Genomic DNA, 17,776 nt, shown 5'->3' with positions numbered 1-17,776 from the left:
TACATGTACACACATTCCCAGACCAGTTGCTCACACATCTGTATGTTTGTGTGTTTTAGAGCAAGAGCAAACAGTTTAGCTCATCGCCCAACAATCTGATATCTATTCATGTTTAAGTGTGTCTGAAAAAACATGGAGGTAGTGTCTGTGATGTCATGTCTGGAGGGTCTGGCGGGAGTGCAGTGTTGGAGCTGATGTGTAGCAGTCAAGTAGTAACTAATGTTTATTGCGCCTGTGGTTGCATCTTCTTCCTGTCTTTGTGCAAAGGAGTTCAATTCCACTTCTGCTGTCGTTAGTTTCTCATATTTATCTTTTTATTCTTATAGTTTACAATTTCTTCACAGCTTGCTCTTTAGGGAAAGTTCGCTTGATTTCCACTGTGAATTCAGTGAATTTGGAATTTTTTATAAACATTTTTTATTTTAAAATGATTTGCTGATTAGTAGAGCTATAATCATAGAGTTGGCTAGTTGATTATTTAGGCGATATTGTTTACATGACTATAGGTTTTGACAAGCCCCGGCCACACATGCCTAATGACTGGTGATCCCCTGAAAACCACAGGTCACTCTGGAAAATGTGTATTCCTCAGTTGAATGGCAAGTGATTGCTGGTGATTGCTGCCTGTGTGGTACTGCAAGGCAAGGCAAGGCAAGTTTATTTGTATAGCACAATTCAACAACAAGGTGATTCAAAGTGCTTTACAGAGACATTAGAAACAAAAACAAATAAAAAGCACTGCGCTGAAAACCTGCTTGAAACCAAGCTGCTTGCCAGCAGATTGTTGTGGGTGTCCATAGTTTGCATGGAAGATGCTGACTTGTTTGCGAACATGTTTGCCAAGTGATGTTAAAACTGTGAGGAGTGTGATGTAAATTGAGAACAAGACCGGTTGCCTTCAAAATCAAACTTGGATCAAGTTGGCATCATGCAAACTATGGGCGACTGTAGAAATCTGCAGCCAAAACTATCACATTGAGGTTTTTGGTATAGCATCCTCTTTGTGACCAGTTTCACCTAGAAACAGCCACCTGTTGGGGAATACATATATTTCCTTTAGTGACTGGAGGTTGCTGACCCCTTACTTTCATAAGGAGAAAAGTGCAACACCAATAGCCTTCCTGGACCAGTTTAATGGTAGTTTAGTAGCTGGAAAAGAAGACTACATTATGAAAAATGCTATGCTTTGAAACATCCAAATGTAATCTCCATAAATCTGCAAAGTCTTGTCTATTTTTCCTGAGTCTGGCGTGCTTTTTCCAGTTGTTTACAGTGGCAAAAACAGCTGTAGCAACATAACAAGGTGCTAGTCATCTTTTCCACGCTGTGCACCTCTTCCTAGCTTAACCAGCTGTCCAGTAACAGTGGAAAGACGGTCGAGCAACACACTGACCGAATGTCACAACAAGTGTGGAACAGCAATGAAGGACAAGTTAATGCTGCTGCTCTCTGAGTATTTATGCCTGCACCTGTTCAGTAACCAGTGTCAGAGCTGCTGAGGCTGTGCCTTTTTGGTACTATCAAGGACTGAGCTGAGTATTGTCAGGAGTGCTGAGTACTTTTAGCATGAAAAAACCCAACAACTCTGAGATGTACAGAATCTGCTGAAATTAAATTGATACTGTTTCAGAGAACTCATTGGCATATAGTCATCTTGTCGTTGTTAGGATCTTCCAATACTGTCATTTTTCAGTATGCAAGGTCTGATAATTTTACATTGGCAAACTTGAGTTAAACCACTTAAAACTCCAAGCCATTAAGTAAATTTTAAAAACATAAATTAGATAATTGAGCTATTTGACGTTTACCAACATCAAATGTTTTACATTTAAGCTAAAATTATTTTAATTATGCTTTTTTTGCCATGTGACTCCGGTGACAAAACATTTCAGCTTCGGTTGGCAGCGGGACTCAAAAATTCTCCCTTATACAAACTCACAGGAGCCTCGAGATCAGTTTATTGGTTAAGTAAACTTGTTTTTAAAACCCTTTAAAATCTTATTTTACGAGGTAGTTTAGCACTTGTCAGACTTGTAACATTTTCCCACCCAGTCTGCATTTCGGTTATGCATCCAGCATCTAGTGGCCATTAGAGGTGCTGCAGCGCTCTCGAACCAGACCCCTACTTCCTAATTTGAATGCATGACCTGAAAACTCAGGTCACTTCAACACTTTCATGGATGTGTGTGTCCGTTGCATCAAACGAGCTGTTCCCTAATGGGGATAACAGGGTAACTCAGTGGTGTGTGAGAGCTGATACCAGGCCTGTGAGATATAAATAGCAGTCTACATCCACCAGCAGCATAGATTATTATCTATGAGTTGTAGTGTTATATAAGCCGCGGTCTTGGGAGATTTTATTTTCCTGGTTTTGCTCCAAAAAAAGCTTTTTCTTTTCTTTTTGAGAGGAGCCATGTGGTGTTAATGTTTGTGCAAACAAAAAAATATTGAGCAAAAGATCATGTTGTCTCTGTTCCCTGCAGACCACATCCAGGACGCTGTTTACTGTAAATCATACTGCTAGCACTTCCATTTAGTGGGAATAAAATGCCGCAATATAACACATGAATTTCCCCAGTAAGTCCTGAGTCATGAGGTTACTCACGCTAACAAGATCGATTCATGTCTGTGTTTCACACATCCTGTTTCCTTCCGTCTTGATTAAAATCAGACTCTTTTATGTCCACTTCTGGAGCGTGTACATCATGAGTATTAGGGATAGATGAGAGCTGTGTGACTCATTGTGGTGTCTTGCAACCTGACCTGGTGTGTGGTTAACTTTATAGGACAAGGTCAGGATACAGTTTTTATATTCACTGACCAACTACAAGCTAATTTAGATAATAGATAATTACTGCCTAAGTTATTGTGGAGGTGATTCAAGATGGCTGCTGAGTGGTTAGGCTTGCTTCTAGAAGGACTTTGCCTCATGTCACATGCTCAGAAGAGATTGTTTTATATTTGTCTAAATGTCAGCAAGTGTGACTAGCTGCTGCGTTTTGACACTTGTTTGACATTTTGCATTTGTCCATTAAAGACTTGTGTGGTATGCGTCACTACCTGTTTGCTCTTTTAAACAGCAGTGGTTGACTTGCTGCATCAGTAGTTTCACAGTAGCATTTGTTTGGTTAGATCATTTTTCTCTTTTTTTCTTCTTGCCAAAAAAATCTGACGTTGATCTCGACACAGTGCAGCAGTTCCTCAGGTTGTTTTGTGGTGTCGATGGGGGAGAAAAAAGCGGTGCCAAATTTCTGTAAAGCCCACGAGAGAGACGAAGAAAGCAATCAGTGTGCCATCGCGAGCGTGCGTGTGCTTCGCAGAAGAAGAATGCGGGCATTGTAGGGGAGGAGAAGGAGCTTGAGGGAGTGATGAGTAAGGTGAGGAAGGAAAAAAGGCAGGAGTGCACAAATGTTTTCCAGTTGCAATTTCGTGTGTTTGGATTGGCTTTTTTTTCTGCCGTCTCCTGCCGAATGCTGTCTAGGAAAGCAATAATACAATAACAAAACACTGAGCTGAGGTTAGAGGTCCCGGATAAGAACAGAGAAAGGAGACACAAACACTGTGTTAGCCTTTTTGTTTCCCCTCACAGTTTGAATATGGCTCTTCGTCAAGGTAAAAAGTCAAGGAAGTTTGAGTCCAAACACATCTGGAGATCCTCAGAGGACAGAGAGGATGAAAAGAAAGGGAAAACCCTGGGAACGGAGGCGGCCAAGACCCCAATGGATACGGCGAGAGGAAGTGTGTGTCTGTGTTTTTGTGTGCATGTGTGTGTGTATGTTCTCTAGGCAGTGCTGAGTCATCGCTGGGCTGGCCAGGCAGATAGAACCAAGCTTCTGGGAGGCCAGCTGAAGGGGCAAAGTGAGGCATGCACTGAGCATGCTCTGAAAAAGTACAGGAAGGGGATTAGTTGTTGTGACAGGACACATCCAGGAACTTTAGTGACGCAATATTTCACGATGCCAACTTTTCACTGCCTCATTGACGTACGTGTCCCCTTGATATGTTTGATGGTGCTAATGAAAAAACGGCATGCTTATTTTAAGATGTGACCTCACGACTTTTACAAGTCTTCATCTCAGAAGGTTGTCGCTCAGGACACAGAGAGAAATTAGATAACAAGACGCGTTGCTCCATGTTTTGGCCCGACCACAGCGCGACCCCCCCATCCCCCCACCCCCTGTTTCTTGTGGTTGTCTGTGATCTGTTGGACCACAGTCTGTGACAACCCCCCCCACCAGACACAGAGACACAACAGCCCACACGCACCCATATGCAAAAGCACTCTCACACTTCCTGTATGCCGATTAGACTCTTCTCTGCAGCACTGGAGGAAGATGGTATGTACTGTAGGCACATGTTGAAGTTAGAAGGTTAAACTCCTGTTCATGATACTGCAGTTTACGTCTTATAGTCTAACTGTTCATCTGTTGCTCAACACTTTATTATGGAAAGACATGCAGGGCAGAAAAAGAAGCAGCTTATATATAATGCATGTTGACTTCTTTGCTAAAGGCACCTTGAGGTGTTGCTTTTGGTTTGTGTTATGGTGAATATTCTACCTGTGTTCACCGCTTTACTGTGCAGCACATAAGAAGAAATCTGACTAGTTGTTGTATGCTAGTTACAGTCTGTTAGTTACACCATGTGTCTGCAGTGTTTACACATGCAAAGTGGCAGTTTTAAGATGAAGCTTAAATTCACCTCTGTATGTATGTCTGTGTATGTGACTGTATTTCTTCCAGTGGTGGGTTTGAGTGTCTTATATCCAAGCACAAACTTCCAGTTATAAAATTAAGCCAATGTAGAAGTGCCAAGAACTGCAGATGGCAACTAATGGCTATTTGAAGTAGGTGCCAAAAGTGAATCAGTCGCCATAGACTCTCGTGGTAAAATGCCCACATTTAGTTAGTGCAGAAATGAAACATTTTGACAGTTTAGCACAAAAATCAGTTATGGTCTCTACAGATGTTTTTCCCCCTTCAGAAGTTTCTTTTTTCCTGTTTCCTGGCTAAATCGTATTAAGACTTAAAGTTCGGCATCATTGTGGGCGTCTTCTGTCCATTCGATGGAGTCAGGAAACATTCTGTTTTAGTTAACACCTTGCTAAGTAAGCTTGCACCAGCACCAGGTGATAATGCCACAGCTCTGCCTTCTTGTTCCAATATGGCCACGTCTGGATCGAAACAAAAACTTAAGATGAACACGCACAAAGTACCAAAATGGGTGCTCCAAAAGTCCACACAGCTGATATCACAGTAGCTACATCCTTTTTTTTTTTTTTAAATATCCTATCTATGGCTCTTCCTGTCTGCTTCAGAATTTAATATGTCAGCGTTTTAGGACTAAAAAGACTCTAAATGTCCAGTCATATTTGTCTTCTTTCATTTCCAGAAGACCCAAATCTGCTTCTTTATTCTACCAAAAATGGGACTCTTTCATTGCCGTCATTGGCTGTCTCTAAACGTCACTTGAATCTTGCTATATCTGAACAGAAGTCGTGTCCAGTTATTCCAGCTACCAGTCATGCCTGGGCTACTCACTTCCAAGTCAACACACTTTTATGTCATCCTTATGCTACATGCCCAAAAATGTGTTCTCCCTGATCCCCTATGCCTATTTGTTTAGTATACTCAAGGTCAAAAAGGGATAAACACACACACACACACACACACACACACACACACACACACACACACACACACACACAGCAAATGGGCGTTTAAAAAGAAAGAAAAGAGAAGGGCTTGTTGAATACTTAGGAATACATCCTTCCTTTATTCTGATGAACTGTGTGGTTAAAGCTGTTAACCACGGAGTTCTTTTAAATTACAACAGTACTAGTTTTTTAACGGTGGTGGACAGGTTGAAACACGTGTGCACTGTACAGAGAAGCTGCGTGTTAACTTCTTCGTGCACCAAATGATGCAGTACCTACAGTTGATAATGTAGTTGTGGGCCCTGATGAGTAAAATGGTAGATGGCTTTTGATAGTTTCAATTTAGTGATTATTATAAGAAAAGCCACAAGTTTAAACAGAGAAAGCCCTGTGGGATTAGACTAATCAGCAAACACTGAAGCACTGTGCATTAACAGAAGCAAGGAAGTGAAACAGTGCACGCAAAAAAAAGTAGCAGAGCCCTACTGTAGGAGGCCAAGCCTTCCAAGGCAACCCGAACACATCAAGTTCAGTGCAGTATATTACCACATGTCACATCTTTACTGTCTCACTCATAAAATGAGGTTGCGTGTGTGAATGTTTAAGGTTGGATGATTAATCAGTTTAAAATTTTAAGATTTTGCCACATTCATTAAGTCCAAACTCAGTCGGTGTTTACTTCAGTTTGAGCAAAGATTATGAAAAGCGCGGCTTTGGTCAACAAGAGCTGTCCAACAGAAGCTAAAAACTTTTAAAATCTTTCAGGAGGTTTATTAGATGTTGTCTGCAGCTGTTTTTCTCTCCATATCTTTGAGAGTCTCTCACTAAACCTGGTTTCGGCAGCATATGACTGAAATGCCCTTTGGTTGACTGCTACGACTTTCTGTCTATTAAGTCAGCTTCTGCCTGGGCCCCTTGTTGCCCCCCCCACCCACACCTGCAGATGTTGTGGTGGAGGCTAGCCGGCAGAAGTGGTTACCCTTGCGAGACAGGTTATAGGGTCAAAAACGCTCATTAATATGCGCCTCGCTCTCTACCGGATGAGCCTGTCCCCCTCCACCAACGCCACTGATTTATTTATTTTTCGTGTTAATTGTACTTAAAGAAATCCCCTTTAAGTATAATAAATAAATAAATAAACACTTTTGTTTTCACTACACTTATGATGTTTGTTAAGTTAATGAATAATCATGTTGTTTGTGTATCGTGTTTTAAAACGTGAGTGATACACTGGGGGGGGGGGAAAACGGAAGGACCATTAAAATAGGTCACGTGTAAGTACACAAACACACGGATGAAAATACAGGCAGCGTGGCTGATTGAGAGATTTTCTAACCGTACTTCCTCAGTCAGGGCCTCATTCACCTTCTGTCTGACTGACTAATTACTGTTTCCATTCATAAAATACTTGAGTTGCCATCATCCATATCAGTGGAGGTTAGAACGCAGTTTCTCCTTTCTCTCTGCTCGCCTCTGCTGTCGGAAACAATTTCCTGAAATTTACTTAAAATGTGTACACTCGCTGCGTTTTCTCCCATTAACTGAATGGTAACCGATTGTCCTTGGGGTGATTTCTTTAAAAGCTTATTTACAGACTTCCGGATTTGGCTGAAAGAGAAATGTGTGACTTCTGAGTTTTCAGGGTTCTAGGATACTCTGGTTGATTGCCAGAGATTTTTTGCAGGCCCATGTAATCCAATTTGTGCGGTTACAGATCAAGCTCAGATGAAATCAGAGTTTTGAATGTTCTTTCTTAGTGTTTGAACTGTTTTTAAACTTTGAAGCAATTCAAAATGTGCTGTAACTGTTGTGCCATTTCCCATGTTTAGTGCTGCATGTCTTGCACAACCCTCCACATTATCCTGATCTAATTGCATTCCTATATCTTGCTCTCGTTATTTGCTCCTCTGGCTTTTTTCGTTCTTTTCTTCCATGCTTCATCCATTCATTTCTCTTACCCGCCTTCTTTTTCTGTTCCGCAGTGATTCTCATCCACTCTGGTTACTGCAATGAATGGTAACACTATCCATCCAGCCAACACCACAACAGCAGCAGGCCAAGGTGTGGCAGTTGCCCAAAAAGGCTGGACGGAATTCTGCGAGCTGCATGCCATCGCCGCAGCCCAGGAGCTGGCCCGGCACTACCGGAGTTTTGCAAGAGAGCGACCACACCATGATGTGCTTCCACCAGAGACCTTTTCAAAGCAATTTACTGACCTCTTCCAGCAACACTTCTGCTGCGAGGTCGACAAAGACGGCACGCCACTGGGTCAGAACACAAGCTCTGCCGCCTCCGGTAGCGCTCCCTCATCGTCTCCAGTGGTCCTTCGTCCTCAGCCTGTAATCACTCGAGTGCGGACTTTGCCTCGGGTGCAGGACTATCGGGAGACTGGCAGACCAAATGGAGGAGCTGCTCCACTGACTGCGTCACCGAAAGTGGAGCCGGTGGTGTTGAGCCGGGAGCAGGAGCTGCCACTGAGATGCGCTGCGGGAAACTCCTTTTCAGGATCTCGCACAATTGGCAGCGGGACACTGGTGATTCATAGCCATAGCAACGAGGAGATCTCTGGCACAGATCATCGCCAGGTATCTGAACGGTACTCTTCTGACTCTTTAACCTCGAACCCTGAAAACTCAGAAGTCACACATTTCTCTTTCAGCCAAATCCGGAAGTCTGTAAATAAGCTTTTAAAGAAATCACCCCAAGCCAGTCCGCGCTCATCCCGGGACCTTACCCCTAGGAACCCCACCACCACCAACAGTAATCTTCCAAATAATGGTGACAGAGTGGGTGCAGTTTCCTCCATCAGCGAAGAGGTGTCATCCTCTTCTTCCCACTCCTCCGAAGCCACACCCACAGCTGCTTCACACCGTCCTGGAATGAAGGAGCTGATCATGGCTCCTTTCAATAGGTTTCGTAGTAAAAGGCAGAGGCGATCCGAGGCGAGCGGCTGCTGTAAAGAGGGCCAGTTGAGGTACTTTCTGGTGGACGAAACTGTTTCAGACTCACAGCCCCGCTGGCAGCGTTGCCACCTGCTGGTCAGGAGGATCAGAGACATTCAAGGAGGAAGAGGAGCAGGGGAAAGTTACCAGTTAGAGCTCTATGATCCTCCAAAGGTAAAAACACAAGCTTTGGCACACTTTATATTCATCGTACACGCGATTCACTAAACTCTAACAGCTCAGCTGTGGTTTCACATGATAATATGTGGGCATTTCTTTGAAAACAGTTCACAGCAGGTGAAAAGTATTCATTTTTATTTTTAAATAGCTTTCTGTACAAAATTTGACTCCTGGGGTTTCTATCTGAAACAGCTTCATGACTTTTGCTTACAAAGAGAAAGATAGAGAAAGATTTGTCTTGACATCCTTATCAGTGGACTGGTGTTTCATGTAGGTTTAGCTGATCTCACAATCGTTTACCGTGGTCTTTCTTTATCTGCCACATTGCAGAGAAATCATACAGATTAAATCATTAATGCTGCTATGTGTAAGTATTTTATTTTGAAAGCTCCACTACTGGTAACCAGCTAGCCCCGGCCTAGCCCCATCTCACATGTACACAACTACTCATGTGATCACGAGTTAAACTAAATATGCGAAAGAAGTATCATTTATATCATGAATTGTAAAACCCTTGCATGATCTTCTGGCCTGATTGCTCGCCTCTAGTTGCATGCATGAAGTGTAAGAATGGTACCGATGACACTATTCTCAATTTTTTAAAGTTTATTTAGTCAGGCTAGTATGAATATCTTTATCTGCCTTTATTATAATTTGGAAAAGACAAAAGAGTATGAGTTGTTAGTAAAATAATTCTTTAGTTGCGCACTTTTTATAGTTTTCTTTTGGTCTCTATTGGACATAAAAGTCATCAAAGTGTGTGAGGAGTGTTTAAGTCAAGAGGTTACAGAAATACTGTTTAGCTTGTCAGGCAACTAAATATATAAAATTATGCCATGATGTTGCAAATTAAAGGAGATTGCAAATCATTTACTTTCTTTCTCGGAACACCAGACTAGAGTTTTTTTGCCTGAAAAGTCACGGTGTAACCCCTCCTGTCACCTCATATCCTCCTATATTCAAACAAATAGAATTTAGCTATGCTAGTCTGCAGCTTTTGTTAACTGTGTATGGAAAGAGACTAGTCATGCACTACAAGTGCATCCTCAGTACTTTATAGATTTGAGCGAGAAAGAAAGAAAACAAAAAATGTATTTTCAGAAATGTTGAAGAAGTCAATTCAAAATATTGTCTACTGATCTACACACATCACGATTTATCTTCTTGATGCTTAGTTTGATTGCAACAAGCAGATGTTCATGAAAACCACTGATCGTTTTCTGTTGCTGCTGTTCTCAGTACAGGAGAGCTTTGCAGAGTTTCACTGGATTGTGTCTGCCGCTTTTGCAGATGTGCATGTGTTGTTTTTTTGTTTTTTTTAAATAACCTCTTCTCAGAACTGCTCACACTGTGACATGTTACAGCTGACAGGTTTGTCATCTTGTGTTTCATATCTATGCATGGTAGGTCACTAGATCTGTTTGTGTCAATAGGATGGAAACCCACATTTGCCTTTAAAGGGCTGGGTAAAGTTTGCCAAGCAGTGTCACATAGTCTTAAGTTAACGCACACACAAAAACAAGCGCACACACATTAAGGCACAAAGTCATTTCCTGTTTCCAGCTGTTTAGTTGCAGGGGTTTCCCCCCCTCCTTCAAATCATCTCTTTTCTCTGCCTGTGTTTGTTTTTGTTTGCATAAATGGTATTTTTACTGCCTCTAAGAAGCTCCTTTTAGTGAATAGTTTGCCACATGACAAAACAAGACGAAAACTGTGATGACATTTAGCTTTGCCTCAAAAAAAAAACGTCTTGTCTTACTGGCGGTTTGCATTTCACCTTTACTTCTGGTGATTCAGTGGCATCTAGAGGGAGTGTTTTGATGATAAACACAAAGCTTTTTTGTTAACCAAACTGAAAACACAAACTGAAAAGATATTAGTCATATACTCACAGCTTAGTTTAAAGGAGGGCATGAGCTTCAGGTTCACTCATGCTTTCCATGCACAATAGGGTCATCACAGTTCATAGATGATTTGTTTCACACTGGTACCCTTTAAAGATTATCCTAACTGGTTTACCCTTTAACCTAGTTAAAGAAGTGGAAATTAAGTTGCTAGTCATATGAGATAGATTTAATCAGTCCGTACTTCATTGACTATTGTTACTTATCCCTTTATTAATATACAAACATATACAGGGCATTTCTATAGCTCAGAAATATAGCTCAATATTTTCTTGCTGTGACATTTTCACTCGATTACATCAACAAATCTGCAACATTCATGTCTTCTTTTAATCCTTGGTGAGTAGATACACCTCCCACACTGTTTCCTGTTTGCTTGGGGTTTTCTGCAGCCAGTCACAACTTTTCTCCTTACACGAAGCAACCATGACATTAAAGCCGATGATCTAACATTAGTTAACTTACCCAAATGCCAGTAAAACAGCTCTGACCCTGTCAGGGTTGTGCAATGACCTGATACCTGCAGGGTTGGATTGAGCTTGTTCACAATAATCCCACAGATGGTTGGTCAGATTGGAGTCTGGGGTCTGAACAGTTTTGGTTTGAATATAGTAGAGAGTTTTAGTAAATAATTAAAAATAATGCTTATATAGCTTCAAAAATTATTTACGTTTTATCAAAGTACAGTTCAGATTAACTGTTAGGTCTATGACATCACTAACCGAACTGTAGCTGCAGCAAGTGGCAGGTAGATGTAAACAAGCAAGGTGGAAACTTAGATGGATAACAACCCTCAAACCAGCAGTACTTTGAACTGTATGCGATCCATATGTTGGCTGCAACAGAGTAAACTGGCATATAACCACTGAAGAGGAGTAGTAGGTAGCCATGTTCAGCACATGCATGTTCATGTTAACCTGCAAGTAAAGAAAGAAGAAGGCTGCTGCTAGCACTGCAAACATTAGTGCCTCACATAGCAAACTAATCTGATAATGTGCGTGAAAGTGACACATGTCAACAAGCTTTCTGACTTTTGGATTAGTCAACTATTATTATTTATTAGTAGTAGTATTTCTTCCCATTTTATCAACCAGTAAATAAGTTGCCAGTATTATCCCTTCTGTATTGTACAGTGTATTTCCAGGGGTGTTGGTCTGCCACGATGTGTAGGTGGGTGGTGATGGATGATAGGACTAAGATGATTAGTTTTATTCACTAAAGTTGTCAGTGGTTTAAATGCAATGCCTGACTGGTGTATTACTTCTTAATTAACACTTGTTAATGCCAAGTGGCAATTGTAACTTGGAAACATGACATCAGTTGTTGCTGTAAGCTCTTCGCAGCACAGCAGGATGTATTTCTTTCTTTCTTTTTCTCTTTCTCTTTTTCTCTCTCTCCTCGCATGCTTAGCTCCCCCCACAAGGCCTCATGGCATTAAACCCTGCAATATTTCCAGATGGGGCCAGCTGTGAGGCTGCATGTAGTTGCACACTTAGCCCCTAAACCAGTGATCAGAGCAGGTCGAATGCTGTCCTGGGCCCTGCCATCTATAAGGTGGCAGGGCCCAGTAAGCAGAGTTTAGTCTCTTTAGGGTGTGTGCAAGTGTGCATTCAGACACACATAAAGGTCCATGAGAGAGACATTGCATGCATGTGCATGTGTCTGAAGGCGTATGTGTGTCTGTAGAGTTTTATATTTAGCAGCCCTCGAGTCCTCAGCCGCTTACAGCCCTAACCATGTGTGTGAGGTAATTCAGTTGATTTCAGAGCCAAAGTCGTGCATGTGTGCACGTGCTTGCGTGTTTATTTAGAATGGGAAGACATTGGCAGGATTTGCCTGGCTGTTTGCAATTTTGCTTTAATGCACTGGTGCTCTGAATACGCTCTCTCTTAATGTGTGTGTGTGCGTGCGTGCGTGTGTGTGTGTGTGTGTGCATGTGTGATCTTGGAAGGCAGATAGATAAGGGCCTGAGAATGACCTTAAAAGGAAGGAGAGCTGTGGACTAGCATTCTCACATTTAATGTACACATGAAAAACTTGTGCATTAATTGCCGTAACAGTTATTTAAACACACCAAGCTGGAATGCGTTGAGGTTGCTATTAGTACAGTTTCCCTATTCTGAATGAAAATTGGGGTTTTTCACATCTGTAGGCAATGTGTCAGTGTGTGAGCATGCACGCCTGCACACATCACACATATCTTAGCTGCACAGAACATAATAATCCTTGAGCAAAGTACGCATGCATTTTTATTTATATCTTTATGTGTGAGAAACAGAAGTAATATCAGTGAGCTCATTTAGCACAAAGGCGCAAGCTGCATGGAAACTGATAATGAGTTTGCGTGAGAAAGCAGCAGGCAACAGCACAGTTGTCAGTTGCTTAGTATTAGCCTGAAAAGGCAATAAACCAGTAAGATGATACCCCGTAAGATTTTATGCAACACATTAGGTTGTCTGTGAGTATTGTTGTTTTAGTAGGTTGACTTTAAAAGCAAAAACATGCTAAAGGCAACAGTCAGCTAGGTTACTTCTGGGAAAGATGCAGTCACTTTTCAGCCAAGTCCTAACAAATGTCTGTTTTGTCCTATAATTATATTTAAAACTGAGGGCAGTTTCACTTCTGCATAATCTGAAGTGTTAGCCCATATTTAGGCCTGAAATAGATTTTAAGCATGCAGCTGCTATAGGTACTGTGTGGAAGATTAAAGCCTCGATTACACCGTGAGTACTCCATCCGTGTCCGTGTCTGCAGCATGGAGTATAATCAAGGAAAAGTGAGATCCCAGAAGTGCAGTTTTAAGGAACTGATCTGTGAATGCAGTTTATCTGATGGCAACACAATAAAGAACATTTTGTATCACATCATTTTATATCTCTGTACAGCTGTGGGAGTTTCCTCGGTGATTGCAAAGTGAATATATTATACTGTTTTAATATTCTACAGAAAAATAATGTCAAATATTGGTCATAAATTGCACACATTTATAGTAGAGTTGAAACACTTTACTGGGTTTCATATTAAAATTGATGAGTAACATAGAATGTGCATTTTTAGTGTTTAAAAAAAGGGCAACAAGAGAGATAATATATCTCTATATCTTTATCCTTCCATCATCAGCAGCTTGTCAAAATTAATAACTTGGTTTCATGTTTAAAGTATATCACAGCATCTGATCTCCTTCTTCAGATGGTTATCATACTGTGAAAATGTTATAACCTGTCATCCTCTAACCTAACAGTGCACTAAAATTACGATAGCGTTCTAGTTAAGGAACTTAACGCAACTTTCTGTTGCTGCTTTCTCCTGCTTAGTTTGCTTGCTTTGGTCAAATTAGTAGCAATAGAATAATTGCTTTCATTTTTTAGGCTTGCAAGCTGCTGCTTGCTGAACCACCACTGTCTGTGTGAACTATGTGAGTCACTGATGTCTCATCTAATGTGCACTCAAGTCCTGCCCAGTGTGTACTGGGATAGACTCCAGCACCCCCGCAATGTTAGTTGGATGAACTGCAGTTCTTCAAATGGCCACTTGAGGCATGCTCCAAAAAGCAAGATGTCCAACCATCGATTATTAACTGCCTTGAACAAATAACAATTCTGGTTTCTGTGGATGGCTTCCCCCTTTCTAAAGACCTCTATAGGGTTGAATTTTTATGTGTGACTCGTCCAACATGAGACCGGAATAGGGGGCGTGGCTACTTGGAATCCTAGGTGTGCAAACAAATTACTAACAGAGTGGCTTGAAAAGGCAGAGTTAAAATGACACCATAGTGGCTACGTCCAATTTTTACACTGCTGCCAATTTAGAGTCAGTTAGCCTATTAGCCTTGTCTTAGGTCCATAGGAATAAGTCAAGTCTTTTATTTGTGAGGGTACACATAGCTGTGAAATTTTCTATAGTGTAAAAAAACAAAGTTAAGACAATGTAACTCTTGATATATTGCAGAAGTGAAAATTGTTATGTCAGCTGAAAAGAGAAGCAGTCTCCAAATTCTCATTTCGCCTCGGTATTCAACGCTGGAACTTCATGTTACAAGTTAATTTAAATTATTTATTGTGATGAAGTGTTTTATTGTGAGGTTTTGTGTGTATGTTTGACATAATTCGTTTAGCTTTTCTTTGCTTTGATTGTTTCTGTACCGCTAAGGCTGTTTATTCAATAGCGATTCCTACTTTTCCTTTTATCTGATGTTCAGTAGTCAAGGTTACAGACAAGGTTTGTGTCTTGCCAGGAAAATCGTGGCTCTGTCTTCCAGAGAGAGTTCCCACAGACTGCTACAGTCTGATATGTTTCCTCAGACCTCCTGTAGACTTCATCTTAATCATACGCCTCTCATCTCATCCCATCTCATCTCAGCTGCGCATATGTGCGTGCTTGTCCATTCGCATGTGTTTATTCCAGCTCTTCTAATCTTTCCCACATGCTCTTGTTTCATGCTTGTGTGTACACGTGCATGCATGATGTATATTGTTGATTTTCGAGCAGGTCCTTCGCTGTCTTAGTGTGTTTGTATATTCGCACACATACTTTTATGTGTGTGAGCATGTATCGTACAAGCTTCTTTTTTGCCTCCCATTTAATATGTCATGCTTTATCATGAAGCTGCAGCAAAAAGTCTGAAGTAGAACTTTCAAAAATGGATCTTCTGAGTCAAACATGGATTTTTTCCACAACGATCAACAGAATCAAATGCTTTCTTATATGCATTAGATGCTGTTTTCTTTGAGTGAACATTCACTGCTTTTTTTCCCTCTGCACTTTCTTACTGACAGTAAGAGAGGAGTTTGCAGCATCAGTGGAAAATAGTTTTCAAAGAGACTCTGGTGTCCATCTGTTCTGTGTTACTTGTTGTAATTCAGTCTCTCATATGGCAACATGCAGCGTTAATTTGGCTTGGCTCGTTGCATACCACAACTAAAGCCCTAAACACATGGGCCCCAGTCAGCTGTCCGAGAAACAGAATGAAACCAGGCGAGAGAGACGCAGGAAACACAACAGGAGGAGACATGAGAAAGACAGACTGACGGTTAGGCTGAAATCAAAAAAATATCAGAATTTATCAAAGTTAATTTTCCCTCGTGAAAAGTCTTCTCTAGTTTTGCCCATTTTATCCATATCGAATCATTTAAAAATGCATGTTTTCTCACATTGAGACATGCATATTTTTAAAAGTTTGCCTCTGTGGTTTCTGCTGCTAAGCCGGCACAATCAAAGTGAATCAAATTTTATTTGTGCTGTTCCAAGCTTTTGCAAATGGCATTTCAAAGGCTCAACATCAGTGCGTTTTTCCATAAATAATGTCCTACTTCGTGAGGATCACATGCACAGTGCTGAGGCTTTACTGGAACTACAATATTTCTCTGCTACAAACCCTTTTTTTATGTTTCTAGTATGCGGATGACATCGGATGACTACTTGTTTACACTAATTTAGAAACAAAGTCGATTTCAGCTTTCTCAGAAAATGCAAACCAGACTTAAGCGCATCAGTAAAGAAATAGATTGATTACATGATCTAGAAAAATCTTTAGGTTTTATGTATTCTAGTAAACTGAATAAGTTTGGGTTTGGGAGTTTGGGCAAAAAAAGACTGCCTGTAAGACAATACCCAGCTGATTGTATAACAATAATGTTTTTCCATTGTCTGGCCAAACATTTAGTCAGTCGATTCTCAAATCAAATAGCAGATTAATCAATAATGGAAATATTACCCTAGCAAAGTGAAATGCAATATGTCTTTTCTTCCAAGAGAAGCACAATGATCAGTCTGTCACCATTCACAACAGTATTTAGAACAGCAGAGATTGTCTCTCTTCAGAAATAGTTTCCTTCTTACTCAGAACTGTCTTCATATCTCACCCACAAAGTTGTATCTTTTCTGCTTTCCAGGGATCGAGTTTCATGAAATCTTCAAATGATGCCTTCAAGTAACTGAGTCATGTAATATGTGTGGGTGCGCTTGCATTTTTGACTATTCACCAAAGGTGTGCTTACCACATGTATTTAGGTGCAAACTTTCAGGTAACGAATCCATTTGGTGGATCGAGACAGATGAAACAGACTCGAGACTAAACGTTCATGTTCGTGTTTGTGACGTTAAAGGCAACAAGGTTTGAAGAGGACAAAGGTTCTTCTCACATGCCTCAACTCGTCCTCGCTTCCTCTAATTTTACATCATCTGATCTCATCCAGCCCACAGGGATCTGAGGGATGTTTTGAAAGAAAGAAATTAGGATAGTTAGAGCTCTGCAAAGACCTTAAACATCTAGCCAGTTGGCTTTGAGCATGTGTGGTTGGTTGGAATAATAAATGTTTTGAAATGTAATGGCCGCGCATAGTGACTGTGAAGTGAAGGAAAAACTGTTTTGCTGGATGAGTTTTTTGATGTCTTTCTTTTCTTTAATAAGAGTTGTATGTGGCGCTACTGTGGATTTGATTGGAGGGTTATATAGAGATTAGAGCAGGATTTTTAAAATGGCTTAAAGTCAAAGTGGGGGGAAAAAAGATAGTCATAAGTTTTCGGCTTACATTACATTCTGTCTGTGACCATTCGGGTAGATGATTGATGGCTGGCCTTTGTGCGGGTGAGAGTGTGAAAGACAGCAAACCCACACATTCTCAGGTTACTAAGTGAATAATGCCATGAAGTTGTGGTCAAAGGTTTATATACCCACATCATGGGCATGAATGTCGTGGTAATTTTTGGGCTCTTAATGATTTATCCCCATCCAAAGTTGTGTTTCTTAATGTTTACAGGCCTCCCAAATACTGCACAGACTTTTTTAATGACCTCAGTGAACTGCTGTCTGTGATCTGTGTTGATTTTGACTGTGTAATTATTGCTGGGGATTTTAACATTCATGTGGACAACCCTCAGGACAAAGGGACTAAAGACCTGAGTAACACTCTGGGCAACTTTGGGCTGACTCAGCATGTAACAGAGGCCACACATAATAGAGGACACACTCTTGACCTACTGATCTCCAAAGGCCTGAGCATTTCAAAGGTTACTGTGTCTGATGTGGGCCTGTCTGATCATTACTGTGTTTTCTTTGAAAGTAAAATCTCAGCCCACACAAATATATCAACAAC

At 41.0% G+C, this 17,776-nt stretch overlaps 1 protein-coding gene across 2 annotated transcripts in view; it reads left to right on the top strand.

Moving 5' to 3' along the window:
- Window positions 1-17,776, top strand: part of sh2b3 (SH2B adaptor protein 3) — a 73,519-nt gene that overhangs the window by 13,287 nt on the left and 42,456 nt on the right. Inside the window, exons 1-2 of one of the 2 annotated variants that reach the window (XM_085475817.1) lie at window positions 4,218-4,337; window positions 7,639-8,772. In XM_085475817.1, coding sequence (XP_085331943.1) covers window positions 7,666-8,772 — 1,107 coding nt within the window. In that variant the 5' untranslated portion in view covers window positions 4,218-4,337; window positions 7,639-7,665. Of the gene's footprint in view, window positions 1-4,217; window positions 4,338-7,638; window positions 8,773-17,776 lie in introns of those variants that run through there. The other variant, XM_085475816.1, reaches the window with a different exon arrangement.

This window comes from Copadichromis virginalis, linkage group LG12 (genome assembly GCF_057382275.1).
Source record: "Copadichromis virginalis isolate Kocher_CV1m ecotype Utaka linkage group LG12, C_Virginalis_male_GT1.1, whole genome shotgun sequence".
NCBI classification, from domain to species: domain Eukaryota; kingdom Metazoa; phylum Chordata; class Actinopteri; order Cichliformes; family Cichlidae; genus Copadichromis; species Copadichromis virginalis.
This window is presented reverse-complemented; position numbering and strand designations above follow the sequence as displayed.